The 25,472-nt window shown below is 41.5% G+C and overlaps 2 protein-coding genes and 1 long non-coding RNA gene across 19 annotated transcripts in view; 1 reads left to right on the forward strand and 2 right to left on the reverse strand.

Moving 5' to 3' along the window:
* Positions 1–988: 988 nt before the first annotated feature.
* On the reverse strand, positions 989–8,343 carry LOC119820904 (cytochrome P450 2A5-like). The gene is made up of 9 exons (XM_038339616.2): positions 8,118–8,343; positions 7,693–7,855; positions 6,860–7,009; positions 6,437–6,597; positions 4,744–4,920; positions 3,443–3,584; positions 2,829–3,016; positions 2,108–2,249; positions 989–1,378 (listed from the first exon to the last, which is right to left on the reverse strand). The coding sequence occupies exons 1-9, from the start codon at positions 8,295–8,297 to the stop codon at positions 1,197–1,199; spliced, it is 1,485 nt and encodes a 494-aa protein (XP_038195544.1). The 5' UTR covers positions 8,298–8,343; the 3' UTR covers positions 989–1,196.
* Positions 8,344–8,832: 489 nt separating this feature from the next.
* Positions 8,833–25,472, forward strand: part of LOC119820906 — a 148,404-nt gene continuing 131,764 nt past the window's right edge. For 7 of the 17 annotated variants that reach the window (XR_005286549.1, XR_005286547.1, XR_005286548.1 and 4 more), the window contains exon 1: positions 11,653–11,829. Coding sequence is in view for 6 of the 17 variants with exons in the window: in XM_038339619.1 (XP_038195547.1) it covers positions 12,429–12,577 (149 nt within the window). In the remaining 11 variants the exon portion in view is untranslated. Of the gene's footprint in view, positions 8,996–9,441; positions 9,500–11,535; positions 11,631–11,652; positions 11,830–12,067; positions 12,578–22,805; positions 22,876–25,472 lie in introns of those variants that run through there. The other 10 variants (XM_038339619.1, XM_038339620.1, XM_038339623.1 and 7 more) reach the window with 7 other exon arrangements.
* Positions 12,508–15,894, reverse strand: LOC119820909. Its single transcript, XR_005286561.2, has 3 exons — positions 15,472–15,894; positions 13,743–14,743; positions 12,508–12,564 (listed from the first exon to the last, which is right to left on the reverse strand). It is a non-coding gene; the product is annotated as an uncharacterized LOC119820909 (long non-coding RNA).

The following is a 25,472-nucleotide window of genomic DNA, read 5'->3' on the forward strand; positions in this document are numbered from 1 at the left end:
ATTGTTTGGCAAGCACTTTTTCAACTGAACCATCTTTCCCTATTCCCTTCCTCTCTACATCAGTCCCTTGGAACCATCTGCAGCATGTAGGATTGGAGTTTGCCACCTGGGGGGGGGGGGTGCAATGCAGTTCCCAAAGATGGCATCTCAATGCCCTGATACACCAGCTCCCTCCTGAGTCTGCCTGATACTGACATCCTAAAAATAAGAAAAGAGGCCCAGCTGATGTATCCACTGACATCGAGATTATGCCTTGCTCAGTTGTCCACTCATCAGATTTATATTAGTGCCGCTGGAGCATATGCTTCTAAAACTCTTGACTGGCTCTGGTCCCAGATTGGTAAGCAAACACTTGGTCTTTGGGAGCTAACTCATGGCAGAAGATGTGGTCGTGTGCATCCCTGCAATGTGTTCTTACACACACATTCATGAATTAGCACACACATGTGACATGAATTGACAATCATGTCAGTGTGCTGACCCTAAGATTTCCTGACCATCTCTGAAAATGTCTTTCTCCACCAAGGACCTCATTAATAGGCCTGATTCCAGTTCTCCAGCTGGATTCTGAGTCCAACACAATGAGTTTAACCAACAAGCCTTGGATGATGATGCCCTGGTAATCAGTTCTACAAAGTAGGTTAAAGTGTGGGTGACTTGATGGTGAAACCAGGTTGGCAGCCCACCCCAAGCTCTGGAATATCTATGGGCAGTATGATGTGGCAATAGACTGAGCTCTTGTTTTATCTGACATGTGGTGATATTTAAAAATCTGCCCAAGGCCAATGCACACTGGCCTTCATTCAAGTGTTACTGAGCTCTTAGAATTGTTCAGACTTCAGTAAACTTAGACTAAACAAACATTATAAGGTCAAGAATGTGCCTCAATAGTAAAATAGATGTGAATTCTCTTCCCTTCCCATGCATTTGTGAGTGTTGAGATCACAACACTCTTTAGCATAAACTTGACAAAGGATACTTATGTATGTAATGTTAATTATTATTATCATTATTATTATTACTGCTTGCAACATAGTATAAATTTCACCTTTCTCCAGCCCTATCTTTGAAATGACAGTCTATCTTCAGCAAGTTTGTCATGTCCCCTCTTTCTCCTGTCCCTCTGATCTCTTCTAAATCCCAACCCCCCACTAGCCTGGTCTCCATCCTTCAATTTACCCTTATGCAGCACTGGCTCAACGGGACAAGAAACTCATGGTGTAGCTTGGTGGGATTGTAGCAAACCCCACAAGTCTAGGGGACACATCGATATCCTGGGGTGCCTGTGGGGATCTGAAGCGGAAATTCTGTAGGATGTTTGTGAGGAAGAGAAAAAGCTCCATTCTAGCCAGTCCTTCCCCGAAGCAGTACCGTTTACCTAAACAGAAGAGACAGGGAGGGTGAAGCCAGTTCTTGATGTCATCCTTATAGCAAATCACTATTCTATATTCTCCATAGGAGGAAGGGCTGAGACCTTGAAAGAAGGCTCTAATCTCTGAGCCTCAGTTTTCTTTGTACTTACAGTGAGTTGATCCTCACCAGGCTGTAACAATGAGAAATATGGATTTCCTTCTCTACAGAGGTGCTCTCTCCAATATGGATGCCATGTAGCAACATCCTTTTTCTCCTCCTTCCTCCCTCCTCCTTTCCTTCCTTCCTCCCTTTATTTCTTTCTTTCTCTCTTTTTTTCTTCCTTTTTATTGATTTTTTTGAAACAGGTTTCTCTGTGTAACTACCCTGGTTGTCCTACAACTCCCTCTGTAGAGCAGGCTACCCTTGAGCTCACTAAGTTCCTCCAGTCTCTGCCTCCAGAGTGCTGAGATTAAAGGTGACTACCACCATAGGCAGCTGCCACATCTCTCTATGAACTGGTTGTGTGACCTGAGAGAGACCACCAACTTAGTTTGAGACTTCATTTCCCCTAATCTATCTCTACAGTTTGACCATCACTTCTCCAGGGTTCAGACACATAGGGCTTGGGAAGTATGGTAGTTGCAGCCATTTGGCTGAGGGTTTGATCCAAGAGAATCTTCCAAGAAGGAGAGATAGGGATGAGGTATCTCTGTTGGTGTGAGCAGTGGCCTGGCACTAGACAGTGCCCTCTTACCTAAAGAAAAGGGTACAAATGCATCACTCTTCTTAAATTGCCCCTTGTTATCCAGGAAATGGTTTGGGTTGAAGTCTTTGGGGTTGGAAAAGAACTTGGGGTCCTTCAGCACAGAGCCCAGCATAGGAAACACTTCAGTGCCCTGTTGAAGAGGTAGGTTTCATTGATAAGTTAGATTTGGATGAGTGTGCTGTTGGCCCAGAGGAGTGACATAAATATAATATATGGGAGTTGAGGGGGCTTTGAGAGAGGGACTTTGAGGAATGTGAGGTCATCATCCTTGAGACAGGAGATGTGGGTCTCATGTTATAGGACATAGGTTGAATGGATGAGATAGGGTCTGTCTTCTGTGGTGGGAGGTTGAAGGATAGGCATTTCATGTCTCTCAAGTCAGCAATGGAAAGGTATTGGATTTATGTACCCCTAAACAGGATACATGGCGGACATGCCACTCCTGTCTCTAATAGGAGATGTAGGTAAATTTGAGTTTATGTCTTGAGATTCGATGATTGTGAGGCATGGAGTGGAAACTTCTGGTTCAGAAATTCTGGGGGGAGACCCAAGATATAGGAGATTCTACATAGGAGGCTGGAGGGATGTGATAGCAAAGAAAGCCTGTAACTGAGAGCGTTAGAGAGGGTTAGGTGGTTTCTAATGAGGAAGAGGGCCTGCAGGGCCATAAAGAGGGTTGAAGATTACTATAGGGTAGGTGAGCCAGCACCTTGGGGATGAGGAAGTCACGGAACTTGGTGTCCTTGGTGACCCTGCGAGCCAGGCCCATGGGAATCATGTCTCCAAATCTCTGGATCTCATGGATGACGGCCTCTGTATAGGGCATCTTCAAGTGGTCCTCATATTTGGGCTGCCGGTTCTTGCCAATCACCCTGTCAATCTCCTCTTGGACTTTGGCTGAGGAAAAGAGGCATGTGTTTAGGGTCCAAGAGCCTTACCCTAAGGATGATAATACAAAAGTGTAGAACTGGAGGGAGGGCATTAAGGAGTGTATGACATCATCAATCATTTTCTGTACATGCGAGTCATAGGCATTGTTGGAGGAGGTTCATATGAACTGGATCATACTTGAACCATGTGAATTGTGAGGAAGGAGAATTAGGCAGGGTTTTGGGGATAGGAAAGTGGGTCCTTTGAGGTTCAGTTGATCAACACATCAGTTGATTCAACAACTAGAGGCTGGTGCCCACCAGTTCTCTCTCTGTCTCTGCAGAGAAGGGAGTAGCTATCTAAAAGTCCAGTTTTTTTTTTTTTTGAGAAATGTTGGGGCTGATCAGAGAAGCATGTTTAGAATCTACAACATCATCCTCCTTGCAGCCTTACCCTGTATATCTGGGTGCTTCATGAGCAACAGAAAGCCATAGCGAAGGGTGGTGCTGACAGTCTCTGTACCGGCAAAGAAGAGGTTCAGTGTCGTCAGCACTAAGTTCTTCATATAGAACTCTGTATTGGGGTTCTTCTTCTCCTGCAGGGAGGAAAGTATTCAAGTCCAACCCACTCTGTATGCTCTTGGCTCCCTTCTGTTTTACCCCCTTTCCCTGCTCTAATTCACTTCTCTCTGACCCAGACCTAAGGTGAGAAGAGGGATTATGGTGATGACAGCTTCTCTTCACATTCAAGAGCTTTGGAAGTGATCCAGTGCCCTAATCCAGTGCTCTTCTGTCATTCATGACTTAGTTGATTGTCTGATCTTTAATGTCTAATTTAATTGTCATTTTTTATTTAATGTGCATTGGTGTTTACCAATGGTGTTGAGTTCCCTGAAACTGTAGTTACAGACAGCTGTGAACTGCCATGGAGGTGCTGGGAATTGAACCCAAGTCCTATGGAAGAGCAGCCAGTGCTCACAACACTGATCCACCTCTCTAGCCCTCAGACAATGAGTTTTAGCAACAGGTTCCTATTTCTTAATTATAGTCTTTATTATTCTCTAAAAAAGAATCCACCCCTCAGCCCTTTGTACTTTAGAGTACATGAAATTTCATCTTGGGCAGGCAAAACTGGTAATCCCAGCAAGCATAAAGCATACCTAGGAGGTCTGCCACAGGTTTGAGTCTATCCTGGCCTCCATAGCAAGTTTCAGGTCAGTCAGGTCTACATTAGCAAGATTATGTCTCAAAACCAACAGTGACAAAATCTCCATATATGTTACAAACAGGTAGGAGGTCACAGTAAAGCTCAGTCACACAGTTGTAAATGGCTATGAGGACAGGCAGAGGCAAATGGTTTGTTAGCTGAAAGCACAAACCCGAGTCAATGAAGTAGGATGCATGGCCTTCTTGCTATGATATCAGGAGGTCAGCTATATTCACAGGGTTTCAGCCTTCTCATTTGTAAAATGGGAGTCAAAACACAACCTTTTTCAAGAGTTGTGGGCACTAAATACGTGAATAAAACTAAGCCTTTAAAATAATGCCTGGAACATGGCAGCCTTGTACACTGGTTGCTCTCTCAGCCTTACACCCTCCTGAGAACAAGGGGTAGTGGATGGAACAGTAATGTTGAATGAGAATTATAGCAAGGGGACTGATGAGTTGTCCTCTGTTAACTCCCTCCTACCTGTCCCTGATTTCACCCTACTTGGCTTTGTACCTCCTATCATGCTCCCTGGCTTCTGGGTTTACCTGCTGCATACGGATGAGGAAGGAGTCAATGAAGTCCCTTGGGGAATTGGGATCTAGGGTGCTCTCGTTCTGCTTCACCTTCTTGGTTATGAAGTCTTCCAGCCCCTTCAGTTCCTTAAAGGCCTGTTGCTGTGGCCCTGGCAGGTGCTTCATCACTGAAGAGAACATCTCGTAGAGCTGATGGTGGGAAGGGGACGAGAAGCCAAAGCAGCTGTCACTAAACAAAACCCAACAGATATGGCACATGTCTTAGGATGAGGGATGTTCACATCACCTATCCAGGAGTTTAGACATTCAGGTGGGGCTGTGTGGCAACAGAATTCTTATAGTTTAAGTGTGAGGGCTATTGTTCAAGGTTTTAAGTGAGGTGGATTTGGGAACAGATGCAGGTTTGGGGTGTCCAGGTGAGACTGGGGTGGAAAGCATCCAGTTGTTGGGTAGGGGTTACCTATGTAGATGTTTAGGAGGTTGGTGACTCCAGCTAGGGACAGCTCTTCATACACTAATGGGGTTTGGATTGGTGAGTTCTAACAGGCTTTCCAACATTCAATGAATGCTGGATAGTCACAAGAGATAAATTACTCAATCAACCTAAGTGTCCAAATGCAGTGTAATGGAGAAGGAAAGTGTGATCCATATACACAACTGAATTATTTTTCAGCCATTAAAAACAAAGGTATGGCATTTTCAGCAAAGTAGGTCCACCTAGAGATAATTGTATTAAGCAAATTTAACCAGTCTTAGATAAATAACTCATGTATTTTTTTCATTTGTGGTAGACATATATTAAATTGTGTGTGCACATATCTATGCATATATGTGTACATGTGTATCACTTGAAGTAAAAAAAAACTGTCTAAGGGGACAAAGAGGAGTAAAGGAGAATGAGGTATGAGAAAAGGGAAGGAGGAGGATATGGGGATGAATAGGCTCAATACACTATATGTGCTTGGCCAAAAAATATAAAAAATAGGTATTTTAAAATAGTGCTGATATTCACATGTTCACCTGCATTGCTATTCAAACGGCTGCATGGAAGACCCCACCTAAATGTGTAAGTGAGCTGTGTTGGAGGACCTTTAACTGGGATGTTTGAGGGACAGTCTGCAGAAATTTTGCTTAGAGATGCAGGGGTTTAGGTATTTCCATGGCTGAGTAAAGAGCTCATCTATATAGTTCAGTGAACTTGTTCCATATGTTTTGCAGATGGTACATGATTTGAGTGACCTGGATTTTGCAGCATTAGGCACTTGGGAACTGAAGAAGGCTAGTGCATTCAGCATGACTTCCTGTGGCAACCTTGGTTAGAGTAAAATAAATTGTCATGGTAATGTCCGCCCTGCTGAGACAGCTTGCTTTCTCTCCTTCTCTCTCTCTTCCTCCCTCTTCCCCCTCTCTCTTCCTCCTGACTTCCCCCTCTATCTTTCTCTCTCTCTCTCTGCTTTACTTCATCTCTTTTCCCCTCCCTCTCTTCTTTTCTCCCTCCCTCCCTCTATTCCTGTCTTTCTGTGTGTGCATGTCGGCTTGTACTGCTGGCTCTGATTTCAGGCACAGCTGTAGAGACTGTGTATTGACATTGGTTCAGGCACAAGTGCCAGGCTACTTTGAAGGTAACTGCTGGTAGGAGGTTGCCAGCTTTGGAGTGAGCTGGCAGCTGTAGTCTGGGCTGGTAAGACAAGGTGAAACAGGTTACCTGCCCGGTGGAGGTAGCTGTGAACTGGAAGCTTCCCAGCATCATCCTCAGCAGTGACAGGAACTCTTTATCCTCATAGTCAAAGCGGTCCCCGAAAACGATGGAGCTAATGACATTGGACACTGTTCTGCTCAGGTGGAATGTAGGGTCAATGAAAGCACCTGTAGGTAAGGAGGAGGACGGAGAGCGAGACGTTGGAGCTTGAAAAATGCTTCCACGATGGATAGCATCAGATACTTTGTATCAGAGAATTCAAAATGAGCACTCACTGCAGCGTGGAGTCCTCCAGCTCCACCAAAGCCCAGACACCAGGCCCCACAGGAGGACCAGGACTCTTCCCTAGCCTAGTCCCCATCCAGGAGGGTATTTTCCCAAGGGTGTCTTCCCCTGGTTGGTCCTGAGAACTTGAGGAGTTCTGCTTACCATTTGTCTTCCGTAATGCCTCCAGGAGAAAACCTGCCTCCTCTTGGATGCGCTCCTCAATGCCACGCTTGCCCACACCGAAGTCCCGCAGTGTGGCAATGGAGAAACGCCTTAGCTGCTTGGCGCGCTCCCCATTGCTGAGAACCACGCCTGAGAAGGAGAGTGAGGGGCAGAGAGAGGTCAGAGAAGAGGAATGTGGCTGACTACTAACCACCCTTGGGCTGTTCCCCAAGAGCGAGTTAGAGAACAGAAGAAAGAGGGAGACAGAAGGAGGGTAGATGCCAGAGGCACAGAGAAAGAGGGACAGGGCACAGACGAGAGAAGGGAGATTGGAGAACTGTATCTGGGGGTGGATACAGTTGTAAAAGAATTATAATTGAGCTAGGGAAGAGAGGGAACTAGGAAGAGAGGAAAAAAAGAATCTGGGAAGAAACGAGATTTCTGCCATGATATTGGGCTTGGAAACATATTTCTGTGATGCCATGAAAGTGGAAGAAGAAATAAGAAGAAAGGAAGAGAGACAGCATCCTGGGCAATCACAGAAACTATGAATAATGGGATAGGGAGGGGGAAATCTCTGGGGCATGTTAGAGGCACAGGATCCAGATAGAAAATCCCAAGATGCAAGACAAGACATGGGTGGTGTGTGTGTGTGGTGAGAGAGGGGATCAGAAGACACAGGCAGAGAAAGACAGGAAGATTAGGAAGCTATAGATCCAATACCATCTCAGCAGTAGGCAGCGATTTTGATGGAACAGTCAGGGAGAAGGCTGGGGAAACTGATGCCTTCCAATTGTTCCCTGCCACATCCCCCTGCATCTTTTCCCCCTTACCATAGCCTTTGAAGAGCCAGTCAAAGGTGGCCTGCTCACCACGCCCACTGAACTCCTCAGCTTGGTCCACCAGAGCCTCCTTGACTGCTTCCTGTCCACATAGTACCACAATTCGGCGAGGCCCCAGGTAGATGGTGAACACAGGACCATAGCGTTCACTGATCTGATGGAGGAGGATGAGCAAAGTTAGAGGAACAGGTCAGACCTTGATGACAGGTCTGGGATTCATTTCTCTGGAATTCTAACAGCTATCAGATGGGATGCCCCAAGATCTGGTCTCACATGTCTCACAACCATGCTGGCTCTTCACAATTCTACCAGCCTAAAATTACACCCCCTAGGGTCAATACCCTACCACAAAGCCTCTATCAAAACTGAGCATCCCTCGGTGACCCCATCCTACCCTTCACCCTGCCCAGTGGCACCTTCATGAGGGAGTTGTACATCTGCTCTGTGTTCAGCTGAAGGTAGTTCCCGATGAAGGGCAGTGGGGTGGGTCCTGGAGGCAGCTTCCCTGAAAATTTCCTCTGCTTCCAGACAGACATGAAGACCAGGACGATGAGGAAGGCCAGCACTGTCACCAGGAGCAGTCCGGAGGCCAGCATGGTGGCGATGAGGGTGACAGACAGATCGGTGATGGCTGCAGTAATTTGCTCTTATACATCCTGAGGTGGAAAGGTGGCCTTTGGCCTTGATTATGCAACTGTTTTATTTCACCTCCAGACTACCACCCCCTATCATGCAACTAGCTTGAGACACAGCCAAAAATAGAGGAGGAGGCCACATGAGGGAGTGAACTGAATTTGTGACATCTAAGGATGAAGTACTCCAGGGCTCTGTGTTACAGAGGAAAGGGGCAGTAGACAGAAGCCAGAAGCGAATCCTTCAGAAAATTTGTATTGGAGACACTTCTGAGCTCTGGGTATGGGTTCTCCTGGAAAGAGACCAAAACGATGTGATATTAGGGTCTCATTGGCTTGAAACAGGATGAATCGCTATGAATTTGGAAATTCATTTTCTTCCTAGTTTGAGACAAGTTCTCACTATGTAGTCCTTATTGGCCTGAAGCTCAATATATAGATCACAGAAGTCTACCAGCCTCTGCCTCCTGAGTGCTGGGATTATAGGCCAACATCACTATCCCTAACTCCTGAGCCTTTCAATGAAGATAGTCCTGGATTTAAGGAAGGTGAGATTTCAGGGCTGTAGGTTTTGGATCTTGAGGCAAGACTATGGATGAGGAGTACCTGGGAGAAACACATGGAAATTCCAAGAGGATCTTGGAGCAAATACCTGTACCCAGGTGGGATATTCTTTGGTTTTGGCCCTAGACTATCTTTGATACCCAGAACCATTATGGAAGTTCCTAAGGCTAGGATAGGAATGTAGGATCTTGAAAAGTTGGGGAAGACCAGAGTCCTATTTCAAAGGAACTTTGCCCAGTACTAGAAACAGTATCTGAGGATCATGGCCATTAAAGGGTCTGTCATTGAGGAATGATGATAACAACCAGAAGTACAGTAAAGAAGTTCTAATTTACAAAAGTACCCCCATTCCTATCCAGATCCTTAGGAAAGCCACCAGGTTCACTGGCTCATTGCTGTTGTAATTTATAAAAGTTCTCTATTTTATATATGGATACACTGAGAATAGGACACAGGGTGGCATGGGGGCCACATATGTGAAAAGCCTGTAAGCCAAAGCCATCAAAATCTTCCTTAGCATACATTTTCAAATTTCTCTTTCTAGACTTCTTTTCCCAGCCAGTGGTAGGAAAACATGGAGCAGGTCATGATTGGGATTTATGGTAAGCAAACTTATCCTGCATTGCCTGGGGATGTTAATAGCAGGAAGCGGGGATTGGGGGAGGGGCTTAGGTAATCATCTAGCATGGGAAACAAAAGAGGACCCTGGGATGCTAAGGGTGGCCACAGAGAAGGGAATAGTCCACTGTTCTTCCACAATGAAATTTTTATAATAATAATTAGGGTAGTTACCTTTTAATAAACCTGTACCCCAGTAAGATTATGTGTATCTCATCTGTGGAATGCTAATAATTATGAAATTGTCACATCTTCAGCCTCACTGAGATTGCCAAGATCATGAAGGAGTTGTAATTCTACTTGCTTTTCTCTTCGTTGCCTGACTCACCTCATTCTGGGAGTCAGTCGGGGACAGGGTGGGTGCTGAGATTGAGATCTGCAGTGGACAAAAGAAAAGACACTAGTAGTTACTATTCAGTTTCAAGCATACCCAGGAGGGAGGAGGATGGGGTTGGCATTGAGATTGTCCCCAGAAAGCACTGAGGCCAGAAAGAAGTTTGCACTGAACTTAACATCAAGTGGATTTTAGTAGAATCACCACTTAGGCTAAGAGGGACCTTGAGAGTGGAGGTAAGCTGACACCAGAATTTCCTGAATTGAAGGCATAAGTGTGCCATCATACAGTTTCTGGATTTGGTTTCAGCAGATTCTGACATAAACACCAGGTACTTGCTGAGATTGACCTCAGCTAGACCCTAGAAGGGACCTCTGGTGGACACTGGCAGGCTTTGATGGATGGACCATTCATCATGGTGCCCTAGCTTTAGACAAGTGGAGGTGGATGAGGCTGGAACTTCTATAGCTGGCATGTTGCTCATCTCATTCTAGGCTGTTGGACTCTGAGACAGGTTGGGGAGACATGAAAGGCAGAGTAGAAGGTTATTTGTTGATTTTAGAGGAGAAAGATGCAGGGAATGGGATTAGCCTAGGCTTGGCAGGTGGCATTATCTCCTTAATCCTTATTACCAGCCTGCTCCTGCACCAGCCCCATACCTGGACCTCTCCTTCCCACTGCTTCCACTTGAATAGAAGAAAGGGAACCATTTTGGAGACTTTGTTTCTCAGTGAAGGTGGCACCAGCAAGGAGCCCAAGTGTTCAGGCAGGCTCCCATGATCTGTACAGGGGATGGGGTGGGAGGGCAAGAATGGGAACTGAGGTTAAAAGCTCAAAGACATCAAGTATATTTGCTCTTAATGATTTTTGCAAGTCCATGAATGTTAGAGCAGAAACTGAAGTCACGTGGGAGAGACACGGGCACACAAACAAGGAGTGGGTGCCTGCAATCACCTGGAAGAGACATGTGCAAGTGGCAGTACCTCAAGACAGGCTTCCAGACAGAGTTAGTGCTGACGGAGAAAATCCCCTTTGATGGACCTCAGTTACCCTTTCTGGTTGAGTGATTAAGAGCAAGGGTTAGGCATTAAATTTGAACCTTAACGTGGGCAGATACCCCCCTCCACCTCCTCGCAATCCAGTCAGTCTCCCTAAAAACCTCTCTTTTGTTGTGTTTCCTTGAAGAGCTGACTTCATTGCCAAACTGAATTTTAGGGGTTCTAGGACTGAGTTTATGTATCTCTCAGTAGTAATGTATGAGTTAACACATAAAACCAACAAATATTAGCTATTTTTTCCAAGTGTTTCTGCAGCTTATTAATCTATAAGAAAAAGGAGATGGATTGATGTTACTCTAAGCCTCAATCTGCCTTTTGCAATCTCTGGTTTTCATCATAGTATAGAGAGTCCAGCAGTGTAAGACCATTGTCAGGTGTTCTCCCCCAGAATTCTCTGCCCCACACCTTCTAGCACTATGAAAGTTAGCCAGCAAGGAGACAGTTTCCTGGTCAGTTCAAGATTGATCTCTCTATGTCCTGCAGCCAAAGTTGGTGGTGTCTTCAGTAACAGGGTCCTAACACCTAGCTATGGGGCGGGGGGAGGCAGAACTATAGCGATAGCCTGTCTTGTTTTGCATGCCTCCCGGACCAGAAGAGAGTATTTGAGAAACCTCTTTCCCCAATACTTATTTACTGAAGTCAATCATTACTACCCTTCTATCTCTGCAGCTGTGATTAGGAAATTTGTTCTGGAAGACTGGTGATCTATTGGGCAACTTCTGAGTAAGCATAGATTATTATTAGATGTTTAGACTGTTCTGGATGTAGCTGAAGTCTGCACAGGACTTTGCCTTACTGTTTATCTTTCCTCCCTTTACCTTAAACTATCCACTTGTTTTCTTTCTCTTTCCTAGGAAGTCACTGTGATCCCCAAGAGTTCTCTGTGTTCATGGATGTCTTCATGTTATTATCATTTTGACAAGTAAGTTACAATAGGTACTTTTTCCTGGCTTTGTTTACACATTCTTCCCTGTGTATCATTTTGAGTATGTTTGGGGTCTCTGTGGAAAGGCATGTTGCAACATATGTGTATTAGTTACTATTCTGTTACTATGACAACACAGCATGACTAAGACAAATACTGGAATTTATTTGGGCTTACTATTCCAGATGGATAATAGTCCGTTGTGGTGGAGAACATTGTAGCTAGTGGCAGGGACTGTGGCAGTAGCAGGAGACTGAGCACACACCTCTTTAACCCCAAACACAAAGCTAAGAGCAAACTGAAAGTGGTATATGGACTTTTAATTTAAAATCCAAGGTCAAGAGATATACTTCCCCTGTGAGACTATACCACCCAAACCTCCTCCAACAGAGCTACCATTGTCGGACAAATCTCATTCAAATCACTACAGTGCCCATATGGACCGATTAATTTGTATCTGTACCAATCTTAGTTGGATTCTTATGGGAACATAATCAGTGGGTATAAACTTTATATTAACATCTTCACATTTGTGTATCTGAGGATGTGTGTGTGTGTGTGTGTGTGTGACTGTGTCTGTCTGTGTGTGTGTGTACATGCTCACTGATGTGTGCTTAGATCACAACCCCCCAGAGGGAAACCATCAGAAACCAGAACAGACCAGACTGCAAAATGCAAGGTTAACTTCTTTATTGCAAGTACAGGCTAGCCAGGAACTTCTCCTCCAAAACCCTAAAACAGCAAGGTAAAGAGAAAAGTTAAAATTTTCCTTTGCGGGGTTAGTTTTTAAAAAATGATACTACAAGAAGGCCTTTCAGAGCTGCTTTGGCATGGGTGCAAGGTCTTTTGTTTTGTCCCATCCCGCTATGTTAGTTTGTTCTTTGTTTTCCTTTATTACCAGGTGGCTGGCTGAGTGTCCTTGTGCTTGGAATTTCTCAGGTGGGAAGGGAAAAGTGTAGCTAGTCTGTGTTTCTAATTTTAAAACATTCTGCTAGGAAAATTTTGTCCCTTTGAGAATAAGGGGTGAGGATCTCACACTCACCATTCTCTGCAGGTAAACATCTTAATACATGCATGTTTTAGGGTGTTCCCATTGTAGCATGTCTACCATGTGTATGTTCAATGTGGTGCTTAACTCCATATTTATGCTTGTGTGGATGTATGTTCAAGTAGGTGACAATTTCTAACTAAGTGGATATTTTTGTGTCCATTATGGTGTAGATTTGCAGACACATGGATCCATAGTGTGTACAGATGAGCATTTGGTACCTGCACATGCTTGTCTGGGTTTAGATTTAAACGTAGCCTTGGACCAGTTTCATTTCTGCTCATCAATAAACAAGTAACAAATACATTTTTAAAAATCATTGTTTTCAATGTTATGTACATAAAGATAACATAAGATCAGAGGGGACTTGGCAGGTCTCACTAAGTTTCTGAGAAATGAATATATTAGCCAGATTATCCATATTGGCCATGAGTAGTCATGTACCTGAATCTAGAGAAGCAGGGAGGTGAGAGTTAGGAAAGGAGGTAACAGAAACAAAGAGATGGGAAGTTGCTCTGCCTTGGTTTTGTAGATGCAGGAAACAAGCTTGAGCCCAGGAAATCAAGGAAGGCTCTCTGGGAACTGGAAAAGCAGAAAAAACGTCACTGTCTTCCTTGATGTCAGTCTAGTGGAAGCCACTCTGGGCAGAAGCCCTGACCAAGAAGGTCAATGATAAATACAGGCTACTAAGTCTTAACAACCACAGAGAACAAACACGGGAACAATCAGAGAGGTAAAGGCCCCTGTTCTGAGGTCATCAAGGGAAGAAATGCTACGGCTGTGGGACTTTACAATTTCAAGATGGCTATCCTTCAGAGGAGGTATGGGAAGTACCAGATTAGCTGCTCAGAGTGAAACTTACCCTTCACTTTGGAATATTTCAGCAGCAGCAAGAATTAATAGCATAAGGTGACACTCAGTTTCCATGCCAGCAAAAAAGAGGTTGAGGGTGGTGAGGACCAACTCCTTGAAATTTAATTCTGTGTTGGGGTCATTTTTATCCTGAAAACAAAGTGGATCACCAACAGAAGCATCCCATTGAGGCCTTTTCTTACCCTTTTCTCTGTGTAGAGATGTATTTGTAAAAGGAGGAAATATGGATTAAGTAAGTCCAGAAAAAAACAATGAAAGCAAAGGTGCTGGTTTCTGAAGTTTAAACTGAAATATAGAGAATGAGCTGCCAAAGTTCTCAAATATAAGACTTTTAAGGTACATTCTGACTTTCAACAACATATCTGTTGTATAGATGGTCTTAAAATTATAATTTTAAAGTTTCTTTATACTAAACTTTGTAGATTTGAAGTATATTTTAGCAAAATATGGTGTATATACACCTGGTGTTATGAAGAACAAGGGAACTGTCCTTTGCCGCAAAATGGGTAGAAATGGGGGAAATAGTTTACTTAAAACAAGTCAGGCACAGAGGTAGTTACTGCATGTCCTCTATCGTAGATGGAAGCTAGGAAATGTTGAATTGAAAGTAGGCCAGGCTCACAAAGAAAATGGGTGTTGGTTTTGACCAGTGCATACTATATTCGTTTAAGGAAGTATCACATCAAAGTCCACTAACATGCAGCTAATATGTGATGACTATTCTTGGTTGTCAACTTTAAGTACAAACTTAGACTTTTCATGACAATGAGACTCATCTGCTCCTGTCAGCACCATCTGCTTCAAGAGGATGTTGGGCACCTTATGGTATTGGTTAGCCATCTGGGCAAGAAATTGCTCTTGCCTGGACTGCTTGATGCTATGCTGTACAAACTGGACATGCAAGACCCACAGAGAAATGTAAGCTAAACTTGCCTAAAGGTGAAAAGATCCTTCAGGGTTCCTGCTTCATGAAAGAGTCTGTCAGACATTCTGCAAGACACATAAGGAAGTGACTTACAATTTGCCAATATAAGTGAAACTGTCTTTAAAATTTCCTGCTTTGTGAAAAGGTATGCCAGATACTATGGTGCAGTAGGCTAAAGATTGGTGTCCCAATGGTACAGAAGAACTTTGGGAGACTTCCAAGCAGTGAGATGTCTCTACCAATTCTAGAGTTTTGAAAGTTGCTTCCAGTGCACTTCCTGTTAACTCAGGTAATATTATATCCTTCTCTAGTCTTTGATGGAGTTGAAAAAATATGGTTCATAGTTTTCCTTAGGTATGATAAAAGATAAAGTAAATATAAGTATTGTAAGTGTAGTTCTTGCTTGATACCTGATTTGTTATATGTAATATTACCTTATTAAAATTAAAACCTTCCTTTTTATTTGAACAGAAATAGGGAAATTGTGTGGGAAATCCTTCTGAATATGTGTTGCTTTTATTGGTTAGTGAATAAAGATGCTGCTTTGGCCTGTGATAGGGCAGAATAGAGCTAGGCAGGAATACAACTGAATGCTCAGAGAAAGTAGGCAGAGTCAGTGAGAAGCCATGTAGATACCACAGGAGACAGACACCTCCACCAGAGTTCGCTGAAACAATGCATGTAGGCCACGACCTCATGGTGATGTACAGGTTAATGGAGATTGGTTAATTTAGGACATAAGAACTAGCTAGAAATATTATTAAGCGATTGGCCAAACAATATGTTTACATACCAATGAAATGTCCAAGAATCCAGTAATTGTTCAGTCCATGAGGTTGGATGTTTCAGCTGGTCTTCAGAATCTGTAAGAATCATGAAGAAGTAGGCTCTAGTGCCAATGAAAACAAACAGGAAAAGAAAGCTAGCTACCTTCTTCCATATTCTTTATATAGACTGCCAGCAAGATTAAAGGTGGGTCTTCCCACTTTAGAAGATCTGGATTGAGGATGTATGTTCCCACATCAAGGATCCAGAGGAGGAAGTGTAGGCAGAGGCTCTTAATTCATTTCTGGCTGCTCAGACCCACCCCCCCAAAATCACACAGAAGCCACATTATTGGCAATATTGTTTAGCCAATAGCTTAAGTATAGTTAACACTAGACAAAAATATTTCTAAATGCAGGTTCTGGTGACAGGTGTTGTGTGTGCATATCAGCAGATAGGAAATAAGTAGGGCTGCAAAGGCTTTAGGGGGTACGCAAATATTACCACACAGTAATTCATTACAAGGAAGATAAAAAAGAGCACTGCAAGCACTTTAGAGTCCAAATTCTAGAATTCAAAAGCAAACTGTCCCTCAAACATTCTGTGTGACATTACCTTGCTTTTCCACCTATCAGCTTTTATAGTCACAAAATTAGCAGGACATTCATACCCTTCTCGAGGGAATCCATGTAGGTGATCCATGAATCACTTGTCAGAGATTCTTCAATACACTGAGTACATTGCAGTCATTTCTGTCCTTATTGATGCCACTTACTATGACCCTGGAAGTTCTCTAGTGCAGACATTTTACAACAGCCACTGAAGTCATCTGCTTTGTCTACCAGGGTCTCCTTCACAGCCTCATGTCCACATAAGATAACCACTGGTCTTAGACCAAACACACAGTGAACACTGAGCCATATTTTTTCCTGAAGCTAGGAATGAAGGAAAATACTGAAGGAAGGAGTAAATTGCAAAATGATGAGACACTCAGTCAAGGAATGTAGAGGGTAGAAATTCTAGGAGGATGAAAACATAGAATAGAGAAAGGTAGAAGGGCTATTGGGGAAAAAAGCACCAAAATGATTCCTTGACTTTGGGCAGCACAAGTCCCTAATTTTGTACTGCTTAGTTTTGTTTGTGAAACAATGGACTTTGACTTGATGAATTCTGTGATCTACATATTCTCTTTTTGAAATGATAGGTTTCTAGCATCTTAAAAGTCTAGGACAATTTAAGAACATAAGTTGTGCTTAAAGAAATAAGATTCCCCAAATCCTTAGAATGTGATCCAGAGTCCTAAGGAGAGGGGGGCTCTGTTCTAGTGTGCTCAGAGTCTAATTTTTTTCCTCTTCATTTTAGGATTCTGTAATTTCAGAATCCCAAGTTTCCTAAAGTTTCTTTCTGAGTCTTTGTTTAGGAATCATGAGTTTTTGTGTGAACCCACCTATGCTGTTTGTTGACTTCATTGCTATAAGAAGCAATGAACACACTTGCCTTCAGGAAGAATTGAAATAAGGCATCAACACAGACTTGTAATATGTCTCCCTGCCCTGCCAAAACAGTATTGGTGTGGGGCCAGGGAACAGCTTCCCTTCTTTACTGGTTCTCTTCCAAACAATCAAGATGAGCAGGCAATGCACGTAGAGTACCATAAAGATGCTGAAGGCCCATTTCAGTACCATGGTGCTAAGTCAAAGGGTTATGACCTTGGATCCTGAGCCTGCCTACATAGCTTCTAGGAAAGCAGCTTACACTAAAATCTGAACCCTGTGGAAATCAAAATGTCCCTTTATTATTATGCCATCAGTAGTGAGATTGTTTGGTAGATTACAGTTATGTAGTTTTTAATCTCTCATCTGCACTGTAGTGATATTTCATTAGTATTTTAATAAATAAAGCTTAGATGAAGATCAGAGTAAAACAGCCCCACTGGTCAGTCTTATAGACCAGCCAGTGGTGACACACATGTTTAATCCCAGTAGTTACACTACTTTGTCATAGAAACCAGGCAATAGTAGTACATGTCTTTAATCTCAGCCCTAGAGAGAAATACAAAATGATACGAGACAGCTTTCAGACATAGTCTCATTTCTGAGGATCCCTGGAGGCAGGATCACCATTTCAGACTAAGGCAAAGGTAAGAGTCAGTGGTTGGCTGTCTTGCTTTTCTGACCTTCAGGTTGAACCCCAATATTTTTCTCTTGGTTTTTATCAATAGTGATACTTAATAGAGTTATATTTAATTTACCCATGAAAACTCTATAAGGGGTTATCCCCCTTCTTCCCATTTCAAGTTTTCCAACTCCCCCTCAGCTTTATATTCTTTGTGGAATCTGAGAAACAATCAGTTTATAGGGAATCTTTATAAAGTATAGACTTTTCTATATTGTTCTGCTGCATGAACTCTCCTTTAGACCTTTGTTTTTTGATCTTGGAATGCCAATGTCTTGTGCATTACTTCCACCTGTCCAAAGAAGTTCAGAGGCAAGATGTTTACTTCCCTGTTTCAGCATATGCAAGGATATTATACATACAGCCTCTGAGACCTTCCCACTTAGCCCTGAGACTTCTATCCCCCTGAATCACATCTAATGTAAATAATGAGGACGATTGTATGTGTTTGTGTGCGTGTGTGTGTGTGTGTGTGTGTGTGTGTGTGTATGTGCAAGAGAAAGAGAGCTAGAGACAGAGACAGAGACAGAGATACAGAATGTGGTGTTGTGAGGATATTATAAAAATGGTAGGGGCATATAAAAGGAATTGGAGGGGAGGGAATGGGGCATGAATTTGATCCAAACACATTATATTCAAGTATGATTATTCAATAAAGTACTATAAAATAAGTAAACCAAATTTTGTAGGATGTCATACACATTCTTATCTACTCCAGATACAAACAGTAATGAAATATTAGATTGCGTTGATTTATTCAAAATTTATGATGTGATGTCTAAGATGCAGAGAGACTTAGAACCCTACCCTACAAACAGGATTCACCATTAGAGATGCTGCCTTAAGAATCTTAATAAAAAGTTCCCAGTTCTTTTCATGTCAAATATCTGTAAAACTTCTATCCTGGCCCCAAATAAATTTGCAGGCTATTGTTCTCTTTCTACCTGTGTTGATACCACCACACAGATCTGACCCTGTCCTTGGATGTCTGGGTTCTCACATTTGGAAATTGAGTTCCTTTTATTTACAGATTCCAAGAACAGAGCATGAGTCACGCATGGCACCCACAGTTGTAATCTCAGCAGCTAAATCAGGATTTAGAGACAGCATGGGGATATGTGGCAAGAACTAGACAGGGAAAATGATGAGAATTTAGTTGGCTAAGCAGGTGTCCCATGTTCTTGAGTAATGGTGAGATTTCTAGGAAGACTGAAGGTGTCACCTTCTACATGTTAGGTCTCCTCTTCAGATACCTTTCCTTTTATTCTAAAGAAACAAGAAAAACAATTAGTTTGCATCCTCTTTCATGGCTCATGTTTCCTATAGCTGCATTCTACCCTTCCTCACCACCTAATGTTACCCTTTTTTTATTTCCTTTCTACATGTTAAACTACACATGAGTGTACATTTATTTACATATATAAATGAATTCGTGAAAGAAATAATTTTTGAGGTCTTTCAAAAACAAACAAGAAAATAGCAACAACAATCCCCTGCAAACCCAAACTGACACATGAACCAGCTGTTTCTCTCCTGGGCATCACCCAGAGAATCCTATACCTTACTGTAGAGGTCCTTGTTATATTTACTACAGCAAGGATAATGAAAACCTAGTGTATGTCTAAAATTAAATCTTGCTCAGCTCTAAAAGAAAAGAATATAACCACAAAATCTACAGGGAAATGAAAAGATTTGGAGTACATAATATTAATTGAGGTTATACAAACTCAGAAGGAAAAATAACACAAACTCTCATTTGTGTGTCCTAGGATGTCTTTCATAGGGCAGAGAACTATCTCCAGGGTCTCTCATGAACCTTAGTTTATTTTTGCCTCCCTTTCTCATGACCCCCAACACACATCCACACACATCCACACCACAGGAATGGTATCTTAATCTGTTATGATGTGGCTATGGTTGTGTGTAGCATGATTAACAAAAAACCAGAAACAGATATTGGGGTTTAACCTGAAGGTCAGAAAAGCAAAACAGCCAGCCACTGGTTCTTACCTCTACCTCAGTCTGAAATGGTGATCCTACCTCTAGGAATCCTCGACTGTCTGAGAGATGTCTCCTCCCATCTTATATTCCTTTCTATGGCTGGGATTAAAGTTTCTATGGCAAACTAGTGTGACTACTGGAATTAAATGTGTGTGTTACTATTTCCTGGTCTGTAAGACTGACAAGTGGGGCTGTTTCACTCTCTGATCTTCAGGCAAGCTTTATTATTAAAATAAAAATGAAACATTACTACATTTCTCTTTTGTCTAAAATAAAAAATTAGGCTATTACTAATATAAGAAAAACTATATACACAAAATACAATAACTTTATACAATATGTACAGGCAATAAACACATCAACAATGTCTAGTCCACTTCCATTTGACAAATTCAGAGAAAATACTCCATATCTATCCTATCAGTGTCTATCTTGGTGAATCCAAATCCTGTCCTTAATTTGCTTTTTGCCATAGCTTGCTTTCTGTGTCAGGTAAGCAAGGAATACTATAACTATAACAATCTAGTCTTCAACTCCCCCTTAGAGACCTAAGAAGAAAATAATATTAACTGAGAAAGAAGGGAGTACAGGCAAGCAACATCCAAAAAATGTGAGAAATACCAGGAACAGTTGGCTTCCTAGACAGTCACCCGGAGTTCCTCTGCAACATTGGAGCATCTATCTTCAGCTTACAGGCCTAGCATATCTAACAGACTTTTCTGTAAAGCAGGATACTCTGCAGGGCTATCCTCGCTTGTCTTGACAATATTTGGCAGTTGCTTTCTTTTGTGTCCTGCTTGTCTAATTAGGAAAGCATTATGTCAGTAGTTAAGGCAAGAGAATTTTTTTTTGCCCAGTGGAGTTTCTCCAATGCCCATTTACTTCTCTGAAGTAGATTGGTGCTGCCAGAAGCAGACATGTCTTCTTGTCATAAAAAAGATCCTATATTAACATCTTAAATGCCACATTCTGTAGATCTCTGAATTGTTTGAAGATGACCTGTCTATCTAAAATATATCTCTGTTTTACCTTGAAAATATATATTACATTGTAATGTAACTATAAGTTCAAATATAATAGGTCACTAATTACTAACCTGCATTTCCTTGTTATATTAAACAGTTGGTAATAATATCCTTCAAAGACTAGAAATTTGCATTACATTTGCTAAATGAGCTGCATAGGTACAATACCTTGAACAAGTTTAGAAACATATGTTTTAACAAAATTAATCTCAAATTTGTATCAATACACAAAATTTGTATACAATATACAAAAAATCTATTCCTATGTAAAATGTTTAAAACTAGTAATTGTTTTTAAAACAGATTCAATAATCTACACTTTTGTCTTATCGGTTGTGGGTGAGTGTACCTAGTGATAGTTTTGCTTAGTCTACTCAATAATACAAGAATGGACCTTGTGCTGGCTAGTCCTGTGTCAACTTGACCCACGAACTAGAGATATCTGAAAGTAGGGGACCTTAATTAATAAAATGCCTCTATAACGTCTGACTGTAAGGTATTTTCATAATTAGGGATTGATGGAAAAGGGGGCAACTCTTTGTGGATGGGGCTATTTCTGCACTTGTGGTCCTTAGTTCTATAAGAAAGCAGATTTAGCAAGTAATGGGAAGCAACCCATAAGCAGCACCCTCTGCATCAGCTCCTGCATTCAGGTTCCTACCCTGACTTCCCTGGATGATGAAATGGAAAGTGGGAATGTAAGCAAAATAAACTCTTTCCTCTTCAAGTTGCTTTTGGTCATGATGTTTTGTCACTGAAGTAGAAATCCTAACTAAAATAGTCTCTGATGACTGTGACTGATAAAAAAAAATGATTTCTTTTGTCCTACTGTCAAAAGATAGAACATAGAAGCTCTCTGACTCTCTCTCTTCCTATCATTATCTGACACTCTCTCTGTTCACCCCTGTACTGAGAATATCTTAGTCTGTATTCTTCTGTAACAGAATTTTGGTTTTGTAGTTCTGGAAGCACTTATTTTCAAGAACACTGAACTGGCATCTGATGAGTCCTTTACTGCTGCACTATGATGTGATACATGGTTCAGCAACTATACCTCCTAAAACTAGTGGTGAAAGCTAAAAAGGAAACTGAACATTCTTAGCTAGCCCACCCTACAATGGTGACGTTTATCCATTCTCATAGTATTATTTTTTGAATGTAAAATATTTATCACAGGTTCACATGTCAACACTTTGTAGCTAACTGATGATACTATTTAAGGAGGTGGCAGGACAGCCTAAGAGGAAAAGCTTGCAAGAAAGTAGTAGGTTGTTGGAGAGAAACTGATGGGTTATTAAATTCATGGCATGTGACTCTCTCTCTTCCTTGGTGTCCTATTTCTCCTCCTCCTTCCATCTACCATAAATAAAAACAAATACCAGCTCCCATATTTAGATCAAAGCCCCAAGTGGCATGCCTAACCTGTCATAAAATTAAGAAAAGTTGCTTTGCAGTAGGAATTTGTCCACAGTGACAAGAAAAGCAACAAATGCAGGAATTATCTTGTAAACATGACCATATTATTCAAAGGTTGGAATCACTTTCAGTTGAGACTCAAGTCTTGATATAGGAGCTTGTGGCTGATCAATCTGTAGTCCATTGTAAGTAACCAGATAGGCCTCACCTCTCAAAGTTTCTATAATTTCCCAAAACAGAACCACTAGCTGTGGGCCAAATGTTCAAGCACATGTTTTGGGCAACATTCACAATCAACCATCCAACATAAAGGCAAAAGCTTTATGACCTTATCACACGTGGAAGATCACACTTCTCAACAATGTTATAATGACATTTAAATTTCAACATGTGGTTGTAGAGATGACATTCAAACTGATGCCTTCCACCTTACTCCTCTAACGCACGCACACACACACACACACACACACACACACAAATATATATACACACATACAAACACACAACCCTTACACACTAAATATATTCTTCCCATACCAATAAGCCCCAAGTTTCATTTTGCTGACAATCCTTCACACAACCATTTACCTGTAGACTTTATTATTCATCATTCACTTGGGAAAATATAAACTAGGATAAACTTGTATAGTGCATGTATATAGCTAATGGAAAGTTGTGCATATGTGTATGCCTCAAATGAGATTTTATCTTCTCTTTGTCATAACTTGTTTTCTATCTACAATAGAATTGATGATAAAAAAGAATTGGAAGGTCATGTTGGTTTATCTGCAGAGGAAGAAATGAGCAAGAACCAGGTAAACAACATTGACATCTATAGAAACCTTTCAAATTACAGAGGCATTATAGGACAAAATTGACTAGAGATGTAGCTCAGTTGGTAGATTTTGCCTAGAATTTATTAAGTTCTGGACTTGGTCATCAGCATGGCATAAAGCAGGTGTGAGGGCACATGCATACAAATCCATAACTTTTGAAATGGAACAGGAACATAAATCATTTTAAAATACACAATTAATGCACTTTCAGTTATAATGGCTTTCCATACTTATTTTCAGCAAAAGAAATTACAATTATCAAAAACGCCAAACCATCAGCACCATCATGATTCAGTGGTTAAAGATGAATCCACAAATATGGTCCCCTTAATAAATCCTAATAGGTTAATATGCACCATAATGTCTTCCCTCTTTTAGAGACAAGGTTTATTGTAGCCCTGCCTGACCTTAAATTCACTTTGTAGCCAAGGATTATCCTAAAATTTGATCACCCTGCAGCTACCTCCCAGGTGCTGGGTATAAAAGCATGAGCCACTATGGTCATAGTAAGGAGCACTGAAGATTAAACCTAGGGTTTCATGCATGCTTTGTAAGCCAGAATTCTACCAACTTAGCAACACCTAGGGCACCCATAATTTCTTGTATTTTAGTTTTGTATTGTTGTGGGAGAAAAAGCCTCACTATGTAGCCCAGGCTGGATTTGAACTCCTGATTCTCCTGCCTCTACCTCCCAAGTGTCAGGATTACAGACTTTTTTGCTGCCAACACAGCGATTTGTTTTAGGTCTTATTTTATAGCCATACTGGCCTTTAACATGTGGTCAGTGTGCCTCAGCTTGTGAAGTATCTGGATTTGTCAGCTAACGTCAACAAGCCTGGCTATGGGTTTGCTGTCATTGGTTGCTCACATTATGCTTGAAATATGGTGTACATTTTGGCAGTATTAGCCTGTCTTAATTGAGAACCAAAATTTTCTTCCAAGATGTTCTTTTGTTCTTTGTTTTTTGTTTTACCCTTCTTTAAAAATAACTTGTATATATATTTAGAGCTCATGTAATCTTTCTCTAAAAAACAGAATTTTCCATTACTCTGATGTTCCAAAAATGCTGAAGTTTTCCAAGAGTTGGGTATTAATGTCAATCAAATATAAATTTAAATGACTGAATTTTGACATTAATACCCAACTATTGAAAAACATCAGATATTCTTGAAACATAAGAGTTATGGAATTTTTTCTTTTTAGTAAGAGAATTCATGAGCTCTAAATTTATATTTGATTGACTATATCACATTTGAAATTCATTTAGTGGTTGACCTCTTTGTTTGTCTTAGACAGTGTGTCTCTCTGTGTCCCAGGCTGATGAAGTTGTAATCCACTGTGTGGCCTAAGATAAAGTTTCTTAGTAGATGAAGGCAATATACCATCCCCAAAGTGAGGACTGTGACAGTTCCTTCATGAAATGCATCTCATGACTCCCATTGTGAATCCTGGGTTGGAATAATGACACAAGATCAATGCCAGATCACTCTGTTTTGCAGAAACAAGGTCCTAGTGTCATTCAGGTCCATTGTGGAACTTTGTCAAGGCCAGAAAAGTACATGTTTTTCTATAATCACTGTGGTTTCCTGACTTACCTACTCAACTACTGGAGTATAGCTAAACTGCCAATAACAACGGGCATTGGCTGAACATCACAAGAAGGTGCTGCCTCCCTTCCTTCACTCCAGTAAAGAGAACTGAGGTCTTGTTAAGAATAGAGGTCTAAGGATTGGTGTGGCCACCCATGCCTCTCATTTATGCACTAGGAAGGCTTACATTAAGCATGTACCCTTGCCTAAGTAACTTAACAAAACCCTATGTCCAAATTAAGACCTTAAAAGTGTTGGTGATAGAGTGGTGGAGCACTTGCCTGGTGTATTTATTACTTTTCTTTTGCTGTGAATAGACACCAGGATAAAGGCAAATTATAGAGGAAAGACTATATTGGGGTTGCTTAGGATGCTAGAGGGTTTGAGTCCATGATTATCATGGCAGAGAGCATGGCAGCTGGCAGGCAGGCATGGCGCTAGAGCAGTAGTTGAGAGCTCACAACTTTATTCATAAGAACGAGGCAATTAAAAGAGAACTAACAAAAGATGGTTGGATATTTGACAATTCATAGCCCACCCTTAGTGACATGCCTCTTTAAAAAGATACATGTCTTAATCCTTCCCAAACATTTCCACAAACTGGGAACCAGGAATGCAAATGTATAAGTATATGGGTTCATTCTCATTCAAACTAACATGCATGACTCTGGCAATCAAAGGTGAGAAGCTTGGGGCTCAATGGTATAACCATAATCTAGCATAAATGAGATTACAATTTTATTTTTATTTTATTTTTGTCTTAAGACTGTGTTTCTCTGTAATTTTGGAGCCTGTCTTAGAACTAGCTCTTGTAGAGCAGGCTGGTCTCAAATTCACAAAGATCTGTCTACTTCCTCCTCCCAAGTGCTGGGATTAAAGGCATGCTTCACTACTATCCAGCATGAGACTACAATTTTAATTCTCATTACACAGAAGTGTGCTGGAAGAGGACCAAAATATAATATACATGAAAATGTCATAATGAAA

The sequence above is a fragment of the Arvicola amphibius genome, chromosome 8 (genome assembly GCF_903992535.2).
Source record: "Arvicola amphibius chromosome 8, mArvAmp1.2, whole genome shotgun sequence".
Classification (NCBI taxonomy): domain Eukaryota; kingdom Metazoa; phylum Chordata; class Mammalia; order Rodentia; family Cricetidae; genus Arvicola; species Arvicola amphibius.